The following is an 18,440-nucleotide window of genomic DNA, read 5'->3' on the forward strand; positions in this document are numbered from 1 at the left end:
TAGCATGGTTTAAGCATGCGCACGAGCACACACACACACTCCCCTCTCTATACACAGGTACAGGATTTCATTGTAAATCGCTGCTTTTCTCATTTAAACTCTGGGAAATATCCTTCCACAGAGAGTCAAGCCGGACATGCAAATCCTCCAGAGGTGCTGAGCTGTCCTGAAACTCCTCTGAGTATGAGGACAGTGGAGACAGTTTGAACTTCATTTCTTCTGTCTCCCGGTCAATGGTTCTGGTGAAGTCGTCTATCTGGAGGAACGTGTCCCTTCTGAACTCCTCAATTCTCTGCTGCACTTCCTGAGCCATGCCCTCCATGTAGGGGTCCACAGCCCAGTGAGGGTCTACAGTAGTGCCAGCAATGTGCTCCCGGAGGCCACTGGGGTAAAGGCGCAGCTGCTCCTTGAGGTGGTTCAGATTCCTCTGGATCTTCTGATGGAGATCCCTGGCATTCTGGGTCAGCTTCTCAGAGAGCTCCTGGATGTACTGACTGAGTTTTTCCGGGCTGACTTTGGTGTGTGGGATGACGTTTCTATGGAGCTCTTCCACGTTGCGGTGGATCTCCGTCACCAGTCTGGCAGCGTACGGATGGAAGACCTCCTTCACTTGGTCAGTATGAAAGGCTATTTTATTGGCATACTGAGACACAAACCTCTGAACCTCATCTACACCTTCCAGAAACTGGGCCTTCACGTCTCGAGTGGGGGTGAGGTGCTGCTGGAGCTCCCTAGCTTTCAGAATGACCTGATCCAGGAGCTCTTGGGTGAATGGGGTCAGCTGGAAGCGAAGCACTTCCAGGTTCTTGCTGATTTTTTGGTGCACCTCATCCACATAAGGAGACAGTTTCACCCTCAGGCCTTCCAGCTCCTTCCTGATGAGCCTTCGCAGGCTGTCGGAGTCTTGGTAGAACCGGGGCTGAAGTCCTCTGTTGAGTGGGGCCAGTTTCTCAAGGAGATTTCCCATGTAGTTAACTCCTTCTTGGATACTTTCTTTCACTTTTCTGTAAGAAACAACAGACACATACTTCTAACTGCCTGAGCTCTGATTCCTCGTCCTAGCCCTTTTGTTACTTTACTAGCAATAGTGACTGTACAGTTGGGCACTGCATTAAGAAAGGGGGCTCTCAAAGATGTATAAAGTACTAACTTTTCACCCCTTGACACCTGGGCCTTGGGTCTCATTTTAGAGTAATCCCTTGTGGACTTTGCCCATAGAACAAAAACTACATGGCAGAATTCGTCATGAGTCTAAGCTCAGGAGAGGCAAGCAGGTAGTGGGATAGATTAGGAAAGAGGTGCATTGGCAGAGCTGGAATGAGGGTCATGAATGGAATAGCAGGGAGGGGATGCAGGTCAGGAATGAGGGGCACTGGCAGAGCTGAGTTGGGGTATCACAACTGCAATAGAGCCCTCAGAGAGCTGGTTGCATAGCACTTGCCTATGTTGTTGCTGGTCTAACCAATATTACCAGTCACGCCAGTCTCACTGTCCTGTCTCAGCAGAGAGCCCTTGCCTGTGGTCCTTGCTCCCAGTCTTGGCTGCTGGGCCGGAGCTCATATTCGCCAAGCTGCAGGAATCATTTTTGGGTTTCCACTGGGCTTTTCTTTGTTGTATTTCAGTTATTATTGGGTAGGGCCAGTTGGGGGATCTCCAGCCACATAGGGGATGGATAGTATTGACACAACAGATTTTGGAAATGCCAAGATGCCTATATATATATATGAAGGTTTTAGGGGCACTATGCCTCTCTAAAAATCCATCAATAAACCAATCAGCCTGGAAGCAATTGGAAGGCAAAGTGCAAGAACCAGATGTTCTTTGGCCTCTGACAGGGCAATGGGCTTCAGGGTACTGCCTACAAATTCTTTAACCCCAGAGAACGAGGTACTCACTTGATCTCTTGATCCAGCTTCATGCTTTGGGTATGTGCCATACTGTCCTTGTCATGAGTGAGCTGGCTGAGGTAATCCCAGAACCCATTCCTCGCCCGTTCAGCCTGAGCAACTGCATGGGTGGAACAAGAGCATTTAACAGAGTGACCCTGGGAGAGCCTTGGTGGCAAAGCATGAGGTTGGTAGCAGGGACGTGGCATGGGGGAGCTCTGTGAAGGGAAGACCTGGTGTTGGGAACTGCTCTTAAACTGATGGAGTTCACAGTCTGTAAATCCTTGAGACAGCGTTTTATCCCTGGGATGCTCAGGAGGCTTCTCTACACTGACAAGTCCCAGGGGCGCCCCCTCCCCAAAGTAATAAAGGCCCTGATTTCCAGAGCTGCAGCCCCCATTAACTTCAGTGGGCGTTCTGGGTGCCAGGCCCAGCATAACCCAAAGGATTCGTCAGGGGGGCTGCCTCACATGACACAACAGAAGTGGAGGCCAGTGGCACATGTTGGGTCCAGATGCTTGAGACTCCCGTGACAGGGTCAGAGCTACCCTGCCTTGGGGTACAGCGATAGCATCAAAGGAGCAATACATGGGGGACTTGTCACTGGGTCATCTTACTGTGACACCTTTCTTGTCTGGGGCGAGATGGGTCAACGGACTTGTCATCTCCTGTCCCAAAATACTATCTCGCTAAGCTGCATCCTCCTGTAAGCAGCCAGTGCCCCCTGCCACGCAGCTGAATCCCCAGCACTGCCCCGACCAAGGACTTTCCACTGTTGTGTCTAGAGCCAGGAAATGAGTCCCTGCACGTTGTTATAGAGAAGATCACCAACCTGAGACGGTGGCCAGGAGCAAAGCCAGAAGTGCAGCTTTGTGAGACATGGTCAGTCTGGTCACTGGGCTGGGACTCTGCGGAGAGAAAGCAACCAGAAAGCAGTTAGTGGAGTTCCTGCCATGACCCAGGTTTTGCCTTCACTTTATCGGCTCATGGGGTGGGGGCCAGGTTCATTTTCCAATGACTGGGTCTTCTGTCTGGGTTGTTGCTTTTTGCAATGACTCTCTTTCGATTCAAACACATTTCAGGTGGGGATTTAAATTGCAGCTGGATGGCACAAAGTCCAGATGGTGAATGTAAAATACAGCCAGAGGCCAGATTCTGATACCCTCCCATTGAGCAGCACCTTACCGCTTCATTGATTTCATTTCAGTGGGGCCGCTCAAGGTGTAAGGCATTCTCAATGTGAGTAAGGGTATCAAGAACTGGCCCCCTTGGTCAGCAAGATAAACTGCCTCTGAGTGGGAACAAACGATGGACACAACCTATGGTTCCTGCTCCATGACTAGGGCTTCCTAGGCACTATCATAATACAAATAAATAAATCATAATACAAGTTCAGTGGTCCTTGTGAGGAGAGCACAGGTGACCTCAATTTGCACACATGCATGGTAATCACCCCTTTGTGTCAATATCACCGTTGGTTTGAAATTAGTTATTCCAAATGATCAGAGAGCTCAGCTGTGCACTGGGCACTGTTTTCAAGAAGATAACTCAGAACAACCTCAGGGGAAACCATTTTAACAGATCCGTCCACTGACGTCAAGGAAAACTCTATAGCCCTGATACAGGTTCATTTCCAAACTTCTTACAGTGCTCTAAGGTGAGACCGCCCCCACACCTCACAGCTTTATGCCCTTGTGGGAATCCATACAAGAGCACTATACCCTACTAAAGCATCTTTCATCCAAGGCTTTCAAAGATCTTTGCAGTCTAAGTAATCCAGCATCACAGGCCACTGTAGCACCAGTAGATCAGCATTGTTATCCCATTTTATAGCTGGTGAAACTAGGGCTCATAGAGATGTGACCTAGAGTGTGTCAGTGAAAGAGTTGGGTCTAGAATTCAGGAGTCCTTCCAGTTCCCTGCTCTAACCACTAAACCATATTCCCCCCGATGCAGAAATGGAACCCAGGAAACATGACTCCCCGTGTCCCTATGCACTAGGTAACATTTCAAGAGGTGGGAATAGAACCCAGGAGTCCTGACTCACAGCTTTCTGCTCTAACTTCTACACAACATTCCCCGGAAAATGCCTTGAGCTGCTGCAGAATTAACGAATTGTATCACCTGCACCTTACCTAGCCGCTGTTCACCTGCTGTCCTCTGTGAGTTGGACCCTGGATCACGCTGCTCACTTTATATATGGAGCAATATTAGGCAGAAGTGCTCAGGTGACAAGAGGTCCCACACGCATCTGCATGTAAATACAACGTGGAGGTTCAAAGACATTCTCAGAGCATGACGTGAGTACCAGTCATCTGACTGGCTCTCAGATCACTCACCACCCTCGCCCCACCCATCTACCAGACCAGTTCAGTTCCAGCTACCCCAGCCAACCACCTCTCTCCCCAGTGGCTTACAAACAAAGTTAACCCTTTGCATGCTGCAGAAATGTATGTGCCAGACATCCTCCTAAGCATCCACTGGGCTAGCAAGTTAGAAAATACCAGAGCTCCAGGGTATCCAGGAACAATAGCCAATCACAGGTCCTCACCTTTCTCTTCTTGATGGATAAGATGGTATATTACCAGTGCTAAGAGAGGCCTTGCTGGTCGCGCTGCCCAGGTCTCTGGATTCGGGTGAAGCTGGATTTGGGGCTGACCTTTGTATCCCAGTCTCATACACCAAGACAAACAGCACTATCTGTTTGCCTGGCTTGATAGTTCTGCCACTGGGTTCCACAGCTGCGCAACCAAGTGTGAGCTGCCAATCCTGTGGAAAAGGCAAGAGGTTATTTGCCCTGAAGGGGGTAGAATCCAAGAGGGGAAAGCAGGGGCTGTTAACCTTTTGGAAACTGGCAACCTACAGCTGCACGTCCCCTTAAGGGAATTTGGATTACTAGTGTTTTATTATCATGGTAGCGTCTGGAGGCCCCAATTAAGATCAGTCCCTATTGTGCCGGGTGCTGTACAAACACATAGTGAGAGTCTGTCACTGCCCTGAAGAACTTACAGACGGACAAAGGGTGGGGGAAAGGAAGGGCTATTGTCCCTACTTTACAGCTGGGGAGTCTCTGACAGAAAGGAACTGAACCTAGATCTCCTGAGTCCCAGTTCAGGGCTGTAGCCACAGTACCCATCTTTCCACCGGAAGCTTTTCTTTGCAGGAACCATCTCTCTGTATCTGTCTGCACACTGCCCAGCACAAGGGACCCTGATCCCAGCTGGAGCCTGGTGAATAGAACTATGAAATATAATAATTAATAGCAAAAGGGGGAAAAGATTTGGGAAAATGGTGCCTTTTTGTCCTGAGCCATTTCATAACCCAGACAGCTCATCTTTTGCCCAGTTTCAGCAAAATGGCTATTTGTCCATCCAGAACACCCAACATGTAACTTTTTGGCATGTTTTATTCATGTATTTTAACCGGTGAAACAATTTCAAATTTTGTAAACAACATTTTAAAAAGCATATTTGTCACTGAAAAACCAGCCATGCTGAGTGAAAGTGGGGCCAGTTTAAAGTGAAAAGCCGCGTTTGAGAGCGTTTTCCAAAACCGAGCCATTTTCAAACATTCCGAACAAATTGTGGGCCCCAGGCTCCAGGCGCCTTTGACTGGCATTTCAGATTCTCCACCCAGAGCTTCTCCTGAGGACGGCAGGCGAGGAAATGGACAGCACCCGGAAGGGTCAGTTCATACCCGTCACACTGTTTGACAGCCCCCTGTGTCTGTGCTGATGCAGAAGCAGTGACCAGCAGCACACTGAACACAGCAGGCGAGGCAGGTAGGAGACAACACGAGACATCTCCAAGACATCTCCAGCACACAGGTGATCCATGGAGGTGTACGAGGATCCTACCTGAGCTTCACTCATACAACCAGATGCAGAGCCCTGGGGCTCTGTGCAGCATAGACTGTGCAGGTGCTTCGATCTCCAGGCTGACTTCTAGACCGTGCACTGCTACTAAGATCTATACGTTATCTATACGCTTCCACTGGGCTCAGGTTGCTACAGCAAACCAAAGCAACGGAACAGCTGGTGAACTCTGGTCTGGGCACACTGGTGTGTTAGTGCACAGCTGCTCACAAGCACTGGGATGCTGGCACTGCATTTGAAATAGGAAAACAAAGCTTGGAAATATTTGTTTTGAGGGAAATGAATCAAACTCTGTAAACAGTGACGGGAGTAAACTCCTCAGACACTGTCTCTCCACCTCCGATTTGCTTATTCCGAGAACTGATCTGCAAACCTTTACCTCATTTAGCTTTTGTATCACATTAATACCTAAGGCCTTTCTGGGAAACAGGCAGACAGGGTACTTCATGTTTTCAGCCTCTTTCCCAGTGAGGATGTGTTATCTGCATGCAGATTAGAGGAGGTGACAATCCACGTATTTGGCAAAGTCCAGCCTGAGGCAAGGGTGAAGTTCCAGGCAGTCACTGACCCTCCTCTGACACCAAAGTTCACCTCTCTCCCCTGAGCCATGCAAACAGGAGCGGCTCACAGGGCGCAGGGCTCTGCTGCAGCCCCATTTTCCTCTCCACCTGATCCCGAAGTCACTCTCCAGCCCGGACAGGTAGCTGGGGAGCTGCTCCTGCGTGATGCCTATTATAACTCCCTCTAATTGGGCACCTTCCAGCCCCTGGAGGAACGTGGCCCTAGTCCATCAATTTCTGCCATTATTATTATTCCATTTAAAACATTTTTCATGTGAATGTAGCACTGGGGCGAGGTAGCCTGGGGATCTAGGTCCTCTCCGCATCTCCGGGACAGGAGCAGCCCATGTAAAGCTCCCCAGAGTGCCTCACACTGACCTCCTTAGGGCTGTGAGAGGCGTTCAGTCTCCAGGGCCCGTTCAGCCCCTCGCCTCACTCCTGAGACGGCCCACAAGGGGGCCAATTAGTGCCGAGAATGAGGCTGGTGTTTTGGGGGACATGCAGAACCGGCCACTGGGGACTGGAACGAGGCCATCAAAAGAGCCATGAGCTGGGGACAACTTTCCGCCTCTCCCTGCCGGAGCCAAAAAGCTGCTGAGAAAGGAAAGATGTGTATTGTTTATTGATGCAGGACTGAAGAACCCAGAGACCCCACCTGAGACCAGAGCCCCACAGTGCTGGGCATTGCACAGAGTTCACAGCCCAAGTCTCATGAGCCATTCCCACAGGCCTTCCCCAGCTTCTTCAGTCATGTGAGTGGGCTCGTCTCTCTCTGCCCTCGTTCCCCAGCCCTGCTGCCCTGCTCCACCCCCTCTCCAACGGCTCCACATGCACCCTGCTCCTCAGGAAGTCGATTCTGATGCTGAGTTAACTTGGGTTTCTGACGGGTGAAGGTGGCTGGTGTGGGCACTAATGATCAGGGCAGCCCAGCCAGGAGCAGGACATGGAGAGTAGCAGGTATCTAAACCACATAACTGGTCTGTAGTGTTACAGTAGTGACCGAGACCCCATTGTGCCAGGCGCTGTACAAACACAGAGCAGGAGCTTGCTGGGGCCCCTGCATCACTCTTTCCCTCTGCAGCGAGGTGTCTCTTGGGGTCTCCCATGCAAATACAGAGCCAGCCTAACACTGCTTAGTTTGTGAGAGCAGCCTGGCGGCAGATTCGGTGTCACTTTGGGGAGCGAGTTGTGCACGCAGCAGAAATCCAACCATTATTTCCGAGGGGACGTGGGTTACAGTGACTCGTCTTCACAACTGCCTGAGCTAGCTTGCTGCTGCCAATGCAAGCCCTCTCCTTGCCACCTTAATCCCAGTTAATCCCCTTAGTCCCAGTTTGACCCTCCTCATGGAATGCTAATAGGTAGGCCCAGCTTCCTAGGGGCCGTTGGGCAATGGGAATGCCTAGTGGGCGCTAGATAACCCACTATCGCTCTAGATGCTGTTTGCCTAGCATAGCACTCGCCTGGACTTTAGCAGGGCTGTCCTTAGAGAGATGAGGGGCAGTCTGGGCTAAAGCCAGTGCAATGCCGGAAAGCTTCCCCTTGCAGGAATGTGGATGATGAAGATGATGATCAAGGCCCAAAGAAGCCCTCCACCCACAGGTGTCAGATTAGCACCCCAGACGAAATCAATGCAGCTGTAAAATAAAACGGACCCGCTTCAGCAGCTTCCTTCCTGGGGTGTCTGAAAGAGACAAAGCCCTGCTCCTCATTCGTTGCGGACAGTGCAGCGTAAGAAGTTCAGTGCACACTCACACACGCATACGCAGTCACACACACAGAGAACAACAAAACAACAGCACTGGGCTGACCTACCCAGCGTTATGAAGGCATCTCCTCATTTGGGGACTGTTCAGAGGCTGGGAATGTGGCTATATGGTTTGGATTCAGAGCAACGCATTCAAGGGCTTCCGTTGCTACATCACCAACATACCGGAGTGTCGGCAATCCACCCCTCTAGATTACAGCTTCACAGCGAGCACGGGGTGGTAGGCACCCAAAATGGTTTTCATGCATTGGCCATTGAGAGGCCTCGTTGAAACAAAGAGGTGGGTGGGTCTCCAGCCCCTTGCTGCAGGACAGGCATCCCCATCACTCACAGCACTAACTAGCTCCTCGTTAGCAGCCTCAGCCAAGGGGATGAATGCACCGTGGAGCCTGCAGTCCCTTCTCCCCCCGGGAGAGGGAGCCCTCGGGCCAGGGCTGTGACAGTGTGGGGAAAAGCTGTCCCTGTTCCGTGGGTAGAGACCCTTGGGTGGTCAATCCAGCGTGATGTTCACTTTGAACCAAACACTAATAATTCCAGCCCTGGGGTTTTGCTCCCAGGCCAGGCTGAGCTGCTGCCGGCCCCATGAAGAGCAGGGCCAAGGTGGAGTGATTGCTGTCAGAGCGCACAGCTGGCAGACAGTCACAGCTGCATATCAATATGGCTCAGATGTTAACAAACACCACCGCTGTCTGTAGCTAGCAGCCCTTCATGTGTCCCCAAACCACGCTCCCTCAGCTGGGGGTGTTCCATGGTCCCTCAGACCAGGTCCTCGGGTGATGCAAAGCACCATACCTGCATTGACCTCAAAGGAGCTGCACCGATTTACCCCAGTGCAGGGTTTGGCTCCTTGTCTGTAGATGAATGACACACTATTAGAATAGGAAGTGGAGCCCGGGAAAACCAGAGTGCCCTGTTCCCAGGGCAGCAAGTGTCTTAGCCTGGCAGAAGAGGACCCCTGGGAAACCCCGTCCAATCCTGGGACACAGGATCTGCTGCTCAGAGAAGTGGAGTGGGGCAGAGTGGGGGGTGCACGAGAGCTCACAGCTGGCTGGTGGCTGCCAGGGCTCAGGAGGCGATTGTAAGGGGGTCATTCTCAGGCGGGCAAGCCAGGGAATGTTAATTCCCAGGGTTGGTCTGTTTATCAATCCACATTAAAAATGTTTCCCCTTGGATTTAAACCTCCCTCTGCAGTGTCTGTACCCCAGACACTGCAACAAGTGTTCTCCAACTAGCTCAATGCGTGGACCACAACCTAACAGAGACACTGTCTTGTGGACACCTCCCCTCCCTGCTTCCATCACCCAGCCCCATGCCCCACACTATTCATGACCATGCAGACCACCTTGCGTGGAGCAGGTCCCTTTCCATCCCCCACTGCCCAGACCCTGCTTCCCTCCCATTGGCAATCACCCGGGTGTATCCACAGGACATCCCAGCACAGGGCTTTCAACTGGTGAGAAGAAAGAAAGAAAGAAAGAAAGAAAGAAAGAAAGAAAGAAAGAAAGAAAGAAAAACCAGACAATCTTTTTCCCTCTCCCCTCATCCAGCCTAGTTTATCCCCTGGTTTCCTGTTCAGACTCACTGGAGTGTACTGGGCTCATTAATTTAACAAATTAGACACTTTATCACGCCACTAGAACTGGGAAGGGACAGCACCCCCCACCCCATGCACCCAAGGAAGAACCTAGGGCCTCTGCAGAACCAGTAATAGCAGAATGCATCTCGTATGGGTCAGGCTAAGAGAGAGACAGAGTCACCATGTGCATTGCTGTGTTGCGTTTTTATTTCAGCAGATACAGTAGGTGCAATTTTGGAGTGAGGGCAAGGGCAGGAAAGTCGGTAGCAGCACAGACAGTCGTCCAGCATGTGCAGGTCTCCTGGCAGTCACAGCTCCGGGTCCCTTTCCCGCGCTGTGGCATGAGCTGTGGAAGACCAGCGAGCCCTTGAGCCTGTCCTGGGGCTGGTTCCAGTGCTCTTCGCCCCGGGCTCTGAGGTAGACAGCGGCTTGCCTTGTGCAGTGGAGGTGAGGGTGAGCAGGTGGCGATAGGAAGCGAAGCCGAGCCCTCTTAGGAATCCCCTTAGTTTTCGATCTGCTTGATGGTGCTGAAGAAGGAGGCGACCTTGTCCCGCACGTCCTTCTCCAGGAAGCTGAGATGATCCTCCACTTCCCCAGCGTAGGGGCCCAACTTCTGCCTCATCTCCTCCACCTTCTGCACCAGCTGCTTGTTGAAGGCCTCCCCGTAGGGGCCCACGGTTTGGCGGAACTCCTCAATCTTCTGTTCCATCTGCCCGCTCAGGCCCTCCACGTAGGGCCCCAGGGACTGGCGCAGGCCCTCGGCATCCGTGCGCAGCTTCTCCTTCAGCTCCTCGGCATAAGGGTTCAGCTTCAGGCGCAGCTCGTCCGCGCTCTCCGAAAGCTTGGCCCGCAGGTCCTCTGCACCCTTCTTCATCTGGAAGGACAGGCCCTCGAGCTGGCGATTGAGCTTGTCCTGCACGTCCTGGGCGTAGGGGGCCAGTTGCTTGCGCAGCTCCTCCACGTTCTGGTCTATCTTGACTTGGAGCGCGTCGGCCAAGGGCGCCAGCTTCTCTTTCATGTCCGCCACGTTTTTGTCAATCTGCTGCTGGAGCTGCTCGGCATAGGGGGCCAGGGATGCCTGGAGGCCGTCCACGTTCTCCTGCAGCTTGTCCCGCAGCTCTTGGGCGTAGGGGGCCAGCTGCCGGCGCAGCAAATCCGCATTCTGGTTGACCTGGCCACGCAGCTCCTCGGCATACGGGCTCAGCTTCAGCTGCAGCTCCTGGACGTTCTTGCTGATCTGCTGGTGCACTTCGTCGGCGTAAGGGGACAGCTTGACGCGCAGGTCCTCCAGCTCCTGCCGGATCTGCTCCTTCAGCTTCTCCGAGTCCTGGCTCAGCTTGGCGTGCAGCTCAGTGGCGAAGGGGATCAGCTTCTTCTGCAGGTCCCCCGCATAGGAGTTGACATTCTGGAGGTTGTCCTGGAAGAGGGTGCTGGGGGAGAAGGGGAAGGGAAGCTCAGCACCTGGAGTGTCTTTCATTGATTCACTGCCCACTCAAGCACCGTCCCCTACCCTGTACCCTTGCAACTACAGCTAGCGGCATTTCCGGGGTACCCATCTCTGTGCGCTCACCCTTGTCGGAGCAGCCCTTGGCTGCAGACCTGCCTGTCGGTGCCTCTAGGGAACCCCATCTCTCCCAGCTACCCTGCTCCTGACCTGGTGGGGGGGCACGTTTCCCTGCAAGCCTGTTGTCCCCACTGTTTTGTATGAGAGTGGGTCCCTCCCGCTTAGTGGGGCAGTGGGTCTGGCAGGCCATACGCCCTTGTTACATCAGGCAGCCGGCTTCTCTTTCATTGCTGCTTTTTGCTCTGGTGTGACTGTTTATTCTGGTTGGATCTCCTAAAACCAGTGCAGAGAAGCAGGTACCAGCGCTTTAGTCTCTCCACCCGTGCCAGCCCCAGGAACCTGCTCAGGTCTCATCCCTCCCACGGGCTCCAACACACCCCTCCCTACGGATCGCGGCCTCACCCGCCCACCCGTGGGGGCCAGGGGCTGCTCTCAGGTGCACTCACTTGAGCTGCTTGCTGATTTCAGATTGCTGGATCTGCTCCATCGTCTCCTTGGCATTGCCGGTCAGCTGGGTGAAGTAATTCCAGACCACATCAGCCACCTGCCGGGCACTGACATCTGCATGGGCCCCTATGGAGAAACGAGCACCAGCGCTCAGCGCCATGTGCAGCCAGCCCTATGCCTGCCCCACCCCTCTCCTATTCCCAGGGGCTTTCTTTCCATCCAGCCTCGCAGAGCATCCTACATAGCCCTGAGGCCACATCTCCAGGTCAGGCCCTCCTCACTCCCTGGAGCCGACCCCGGCAAGACAGGAGCAAAGAGTCCAGTTGGCCACGGCTCTGCGGAGCAGGATGCTGGGACGGGGACAGGAGGCAGCCCGAGAGGGCCCCCAGCCCCAAGGGCTGCACCCACCCAGCAGGAGAGGCTGCTCTCCCTTACCTGTGATGGCGAGAAGCGCCAGAGCGAGGGTGACAGCCTTCAGAGACATCCTGCGCTGTTTGGGTTCAGGGACCAGCCAGGCAAAATGAGCCACTCTGCAGAGAGAACAAAATGCATCAGTCTCCCCGTGCGCACTGACCCTGCTCTTCCCGCAGCGCCCCCCCGCCCATGCTGAGCCCCTCGCTGTCACAGGGCAGGCTGGGACAAACGAGGTAGCTTGGGATTCCTCCCCCTCCTCTGTCCCCCCGTCAAAGCACCCCTTCTTCCTGCCGGGCTGAGCTCCCCGCAGGGACCCCGCAGCTCAGCCATTGACCTGGAAACGGCTGCGGTTCCCAGTGCCCATCTCACCCACCCACTGACTCCTCTGGACAGACCCGTAGCCCCTGCCCGTCTCCTGGCTGCACCCCTTGTAGGATGCCCCTGCAGCCGTTCCCCAGCGAGACACTGTGCAGTGACCACTGCCCAGCAGGGCCTGCGGTCTCATGCTCCTGCAGCTCCCTGCCCCAGGGGTTAGCTGTCTGCTGCTCCCCCTTCCAGCCAGCTGACCTGTGCTGCTGCCTCTCCCCGGCTGCCGGTTGTGCCCTGCTGGCCTGTATTTATACCGCAGCCAGCAGCCCCCGCCGGCTTCCACGCAGGCTGGTGACACAGTCCCCAGGGCTTGGACTTTAGTAAGGACACAACGTGGAAGCTCCTGACGTGTGCACGGGTGTGTCGTTATCTGCTGGGACGCGATGCTGGAGATGGGGGGGGGGGCACTGCAGGGAACCAGGTGTAACTCACGGCAGCCAACAGGCAGGACATGGGAGAGGGAGAGCAGAGCTGGACTCAGCCCAGGCCATTTGCTGGGCTCGTGTCTGGGACTTTCCACTGAGGCGGCCCAAGGGGGATCCCGTCTCCCTCCCCCTGCTCAGCAGCTAGGGAGAGGTGTTGTTAGTCAGCCCAGCACAGCAGGTGGCTCTGCAGAGCGGGGAGGGGGCTGCCCGGGGAGGGGGCTCTGGGATAGCGATTTTTATTTCGCAGGGTCAGGCCCAAGAATGAAGCACATTTTGCCCAGCCAGGCACAGAGGCCAGGCCGAGTCCCGGGCTGCATGTCTTCCTAGCCGATACAGGAGGGGAACTCTCCGCTAGCAGGACAATCACTGGCAGCCTCTGCTGTGATTATGCTCCCAGAAAGAGCCCGCCTGCCCCCTGACCCCCCGGCCATCAGTCTCCAGCACTGCCTGCAGATGCGCCTGCTGAAACAAATTGCTGTGAAGCTGAGACATCTGTAATCCTGCTTGCAGGGGTGGATGTGAAGCTGCTGTGGTGGTAAGAACCGGGGTGGAGGCATGCAGAACACTCAGGCTCTACTGGCTCCGCCACTGGCTCTGGAGCAAGGCTCATCACCCGGCTCAGTGCCTCAGTTTCCCCTTCTTGTATCATGGGCAAAGTACATTTAACGTCAGTTCCACCCTTTGGTCCTCACTGCCCCCTCCCCAGCCAGCTTCACTGCCCGCATGGAGCCCAGCTCCCAGGTGCACCGGAGTCCCTGTCCGTACTGATGCCCTGACGGACCCACCCCACACAGGCTCCGGATGGCCTAGCAAGGGGCCCAGTTCTTATACATCCGTCCCATGATTTTGAGAAGAAAAGTCTCTGCGCTGAGCCGCCCCCCGGCCGTCTGGGGCATCAGAGCACAGGGGCCACAGGGCCAGAGCCGCAGCTGATGTGAAGCAGTGCAGTGACTCTACTGGATTTGCCCTGATCGCCACCCGCTGGGGATCCGACCCATTGTTTGTCATTCCAAGTCACCCCCACACACACGGTGTGTGTGTGTGTGGGGGGGGGGGGTGCGTGTGTGTGTGGGGGGGGCGTGTGTGTGAAGGGACATGCATGACGACATATCATGCAAAAAGACGTCACTGTGACCAAGCCCCTAAACTCAGTGTGGGTCCTTCTCCCCCCACCCCATGGGCCATTTCTTCAGGCACTGCCTAGCAGGCCTGGCCGCTCCCCATGCTGCAGGTGGCCAGGTGATGGGCTGCTGCCCCAGCTCACCCGGATCAAGGGTCCCAGCTGAGGAGGGAGGAAGCAGTCCCAAGAAGGCTAAAGAAACGTCAACAGCCCAGGCCTGATTCTCCAGCTGTGCAGCAGGGCGGACGCTCGGGTCAGGTACGGGGAGCTAGGGACAGCGCGTGCGCCCAGCCAGCCCTCGAGTGCGGAACGCCTGTGCCCCTAGAGCTGCAGACAAGCACGCGGTGTGTGTACAGGGGGAAGGGGCGTGTAATGGCTTTGGGAACACTGGAGCCAATGCGACTTGCTGTATATCCTGTGGGAGGAGGGAGCAAGCCCAGGATTTCCGTATGAGGCGCTGGCATTGGACAGGCCTTGGCAGACGCAGGCCCAGCCCCACTCAAACCCCACAGCATGCTTAGTGCCAGTGTGTGAGAAGGCTGGGGGCAGGGGGCGGATCAGGGGCACAACAGGAGCCCAGCACAAAAAGAAACTGATTTTGGAACTCTCCCACCCCCAGGCCCAGGCAGCCCAGGCCCCAGCTCGCACGGTGTCCAGCTGGCAGGGGCCGAGAGGCACATGGCAGAGGAAGCCGTCAGCGCCCAGTAAAGACTAATTGCCCAGGAGTCTCCCACAGGAGGGGGAAATGTGTCCCAGTCCCAGCGGACGCTGGGCTGCGTGAGGTCGGGGAGCCCTAGGAAGCATTAGCACAGTGGCCAGCAGTGCAGGTGCTGCTTGTCGAGCATTTCCTTCAGCTTTGCCTCAGCCAGGGCCTGGCCACGAGCTGTGTCCCCAGTGCTCACTGACCTACCCGGCAGGGGCCGTGCTCAGCACACTGCAGGATGAAGCCCAAGATGCTTTGCCCCAGGCAGCCGGCACAGTGCCCTGCTCGCCACGGGTCAGTGGCGGGTGCAGAGCAAATCTAGCCTGGCCCAACCCTGCAGCTGTGTCCAGGGCAAGGCGGGTTTGGTTATGGGCAAAGTGGCTATTTGGTTTTCCTGCCCAGCGCAGGGTCAGTCTCCCAGCAGGGATGGAGGGAGGCGACCGCTCTGCATGGCCATGCTCCACTGCTCTGCTGGCTTTGGGCAGGGCTGGATTGAGCAACATGGTCTGCGGGTGTTTGCTAACCAGACGCTGGTGTCAAAGTCCTGGCTTCCAGCGTGGTACTGCCAAGGCTGGACGGGAGGCAAAGTCTGAGTGCACATTGGATGCACCAAGGCTCGGCTCCGCTCCACTCCCGCCTCTCGGACTCAGTGACTTAACGAGGGCATAGGGCCTAGGTGTATGCTGTGCCCGGCTCTGCCAACCCACCTCACCCTTCACCCACAGCACCCCTGTCTCCAGCCCTTCCCTGTGCCCGGCTCCGCCAACCCACCTCAACCTTCACCCACAGCACCCCCGTCTCCAGCCCTTCCCTGTGCCCGGCTCCGCCAACCCACCTCAACCTTCACCCACAGCACTCCCATCTCCAGCCCCTCCCTGTGCCCGGCTCCGCCAACCCACCTCAACCTTCACCCACAGCATCCCCGTCTCCGCCAGCCTTCCCTGTGCCCAGCTCTGCCAACGCACCTCAACCTTCACCCACAGCATCCCCATCTCCGCCAGCCTTCCCTGTGCCCAGCTCTGCCAACGCACCTCAACCTTCACCCACAGCACCCCCGTCTCCAGCCCTTCCCCTGCACTCTGGATCTGCTGATGTATGTCAAGTCTTGCCCTGTCGCCTCCTCCATCTCCCACCCTCTTCTTGACAATTAGGCCCCATTGTACGAAATCAAGGCTTGCTTTTGTGATGTGTCCAAATCTGCAGCAGGGAACAGACTGCGCTTCATTCTCCTTGTGAGCGAAGGCGCCGTGCAGCCAGCTGCCAGAGGCTCATGTTTACCCCTGGAATTGCCCCAGTCTGGAAACAAACTGGATCCAGACAAAGGAAAAGCCAGTGCTCTAAAACTACATCTGCCTGGAGAAACCATCACTGGGCCGGGGAAAGAGCGGCCCAGTCCCACCTGCAGTTCCACCAGATCGGCCAGAGGAGAGTGGCGAGCTCCTGGGACAGCGTCTCCAGCCGAGCACTCCCCACAGTGCCCTCACTGCTCCACGCAGCCCGGCGCTCTGCAGCTCCGTCTCAGCCCAGCCCCAGCCCCCGGGAACCCTGGCCGGCATTGGGGCACCCAGCGCAGCCCTAGAGCGGCAATTGCTGAGCATACGGCACAGCGCTCCCATAGGGCCCCTCCCAGGGCAGCACGGAGACCACGCCGAGTCTTTCCTCTCTTGCTCATTGCAAGGCTGAGGGCCTGCCCCAAATCCACACTGGGAAGGTGAGTCTGTGACGTGGCTGCTGGCCACAGCCCGTCTGTCCTCTCCGAGCGGGCGAGCCCCTTCCTGTGGTAAGGTGGATACAATCACCAGTGACCGGGCTCAGAAGCAGGATCCCAGCCGGGCATGGCTAGCAGGGACCCCTCACCCAGCACAGAGTCCCCGTTGGGCTGGGACGTGGGCAGGGCCCTGGCTACGCATTCCTCCTGGCACCACTGCCCTGGGCACCTGGCAAAACGAGCATCTGCACAACCGACAGGCCCCTCAGGGCCGAGACTGGGGGCAAATGTGCCTTTAACCCGCCGGGAGCTTCCCCAGTTGTGGGGCCAGCCAGGGGAAAGTTAGATAGTCTTCGGGGCAAGATTAGCCCCATTCCCCTGGCCACACACCCAGCTTGTCCCTCATCCCAGGGGCTGCAGCCATTGGTCTCCTTCGTGACCATAGGCAGGGGGGGCCTGCGGGCTGGGGGGAGGGCTATTTCCCACCCCCTGGATGGCACTCGCTGTCCTGCGAGTTCCCCTCCCTTGCCCTGTGCTAGCGAGCAACCCGCCTTGTAGGAGTCCTGGCTCGGAGCTGCTCAGCGCTGAGACAGGGCTTGGAACGGGCCCTTGCCCCCACGAGGCATATCCCCCACCTGACATCATAGTCTTCGCTTGGTGACATCACAGTCGGTTCCATGGTGGCCGCTTATGATGTCACAGGGCGCGGTTCAGCCCTGAGGAGGGGAACGAGCAGCAGCGGGAGGAGATGCAGCCTGAGCGTAAGACAAGCCACCTAAGCGCTGAGGGAGAAATGGAGAGCGCCGGATGGGCACAGCTGCAGGCGTCCGCACAAGCCTCCCCCCGAGTTTTCCTAGTTCACATTTAAATGTCTCCCCACAGCTCGTCCCCCAGCCGGAGGCAACCCAGAGCTTCCCCAGAGCTGCAGCACATTGGCTCCCGGGCCCAGGCTGCAGCTCACCTGCCATGTGTTCTCACCGGTTCACAGTACAAGGTGACTGGGGCGCCGGGCTAGTGGCAGGGCTCCGTGGGGATGACGCCCAGAGTCCAAAGAGCCCTGGCCGCAGAAGGCCCGTGTGCAGGACACCAGCTAGCTGGAGACCTCAGGGAGGAAGATGCCAGCAGCAGCAGGATGTCCCGGCTCATGCTGAGAGCAAAGCAACGCAGGGCTGGTCTGTGCGCTCATACCATCCCTCCCCTACCAAACCCAGCAAGCCTGGAGCCACAGAAAGGCTGAACTGCTTGTTACCATGCTGGTGTCCGCTACAATGCCCAGAGCTACCAATTATTCCCCCGGTGAGCAAGTCTCTCTGGGCCTCTGCTCCCCACTTGTGAAAAGGGGGAACTTCCTGGGCCAGTCTGTCTCTCTGCTGCCAGCTCCTTGGGCAGGGACTGTCTGTGCAGGGCTGGGACCTCTGTTTGCTGCTGTAATATCCCTCAGGGGCCTCCTCTCCAAACCTCCACGCAGCTCAGCTGTGCTGGAGCCTGGCCTCCTTTCCGCTCACTGCCGCAGGTGAGCGGGACGTGCTCCGGAACTGGAAGCTAGCAGGGCTGCAGCTGGTGCTTATGGGGGTCAATGTGACTGGGGAATGACATGGCCTGGAGCCCTGGGGGCTGTCACTGGGCCAGAGCCAAAGGGTCATCAGAAGCAGGGTCACCCTGCTCCTCCTCTCCCTCCCTGGGGGGGAGCAGGTTGGACCTGGGTCTCCACTCTCCATGGGGGAGTAGCTGGACAGGGCCCAGAAAACTCCTCAGTAACCAGGCAATCCAGCTTCCCACGTGGGCCCTGCTGCTCTCTCTCCGCTGCTGTGGTGCTGGCACTGCCCCTTCTGCCAGCCAGGACAACGGGGGAGCAGCCAGGCCTCACACGGCTCTTGGTGCCTTCAGGAGCCGCTGCGCTGAGCACAGGACCAGCGTGCCCCCCGGCAGTGCAGTCCCGCCCCAGGCCCTCGTGGCAGCTAGTCCAGACCCTGCCTGCCCCCAAAGTCAGAGCAAACCGGAGCTGGATCCAGTGCCCTGCCCACCG

At 56.3% G+C, this 18,440-nt stretch overlaps 2 protein-coding genes across 2 annotated transcripts; both read right to left on the reverse strand.

The window, feature by feature from the left end:
• Positions 1-32: 32 nt before the first annotated feature.
• APOA5 (apolipoprotein A5) lies at positions 33-6,401 on the reverse strand. The gene is made up of 6 exons (XM_054049463.1): positions 5,743-6,401; positions 4,438-4,655; positions 4,022-4,137; positions 2,719-2,794; positions 1,896-2,007; positions 33-1,004 (listed from the first exon to the last, which is right to left on the reverse strand). The coding sequence occupies exons 4-6, from the start codon at positions 2,765-2,767 to the stop codon at positions 68-70; spliced, it is 1,098 nt and encodes a 365-aa protein (XP_053905438.1). The 5' UTR covers positions 2,768-2,794; positions 4,022-4,137; positions 4,438-4,655; positions 5,743-6,401; the 3' UTR covers positions 33-67.
• Positions 6,402-9,849: 3,448 nt separating this feature from the next.
• On the reverse strand, positions 9,850-12,729 carry APOA4 (apolipoprotein A4). The gene is made up of 4 exons (XM_054005384.1): positions 12,657-12,729; positions 12,111-12,205; positions 11,675-11,801; positions 9,850-11,094 (listed from the first exon to the last, which is right to left on the reverse strand). The coding sequence occupies exons 2-4, from the start codon at positions 12,157-12,159 to the stop codon at positions 10,167-10,169; spliced, it is 1,104 nt and encodes a 367-aa protein (XP_053861359.1). The 5' UTR covers positions 12,160-12,205; positions 12,657-12,729; the 3' UTR covers positions 9,850-10,166.
• Positions 12,730-18,440: the final 5,711 nt, after the last annotated feature.

This window comes from Malaclemys terrapin, chromosome 15 (assembly GCF_027887155.1).
Source record: "Malaclemys terrapin pileata isolate rMalTer1 chromosome 15, rMalTer1.hap1, whole genome shotgun sequence".
NCBI lineage: Eukaryota > Metazoa > Chordata > Testudines > Emydidae > Malaclemys > Malaclemys terrapin.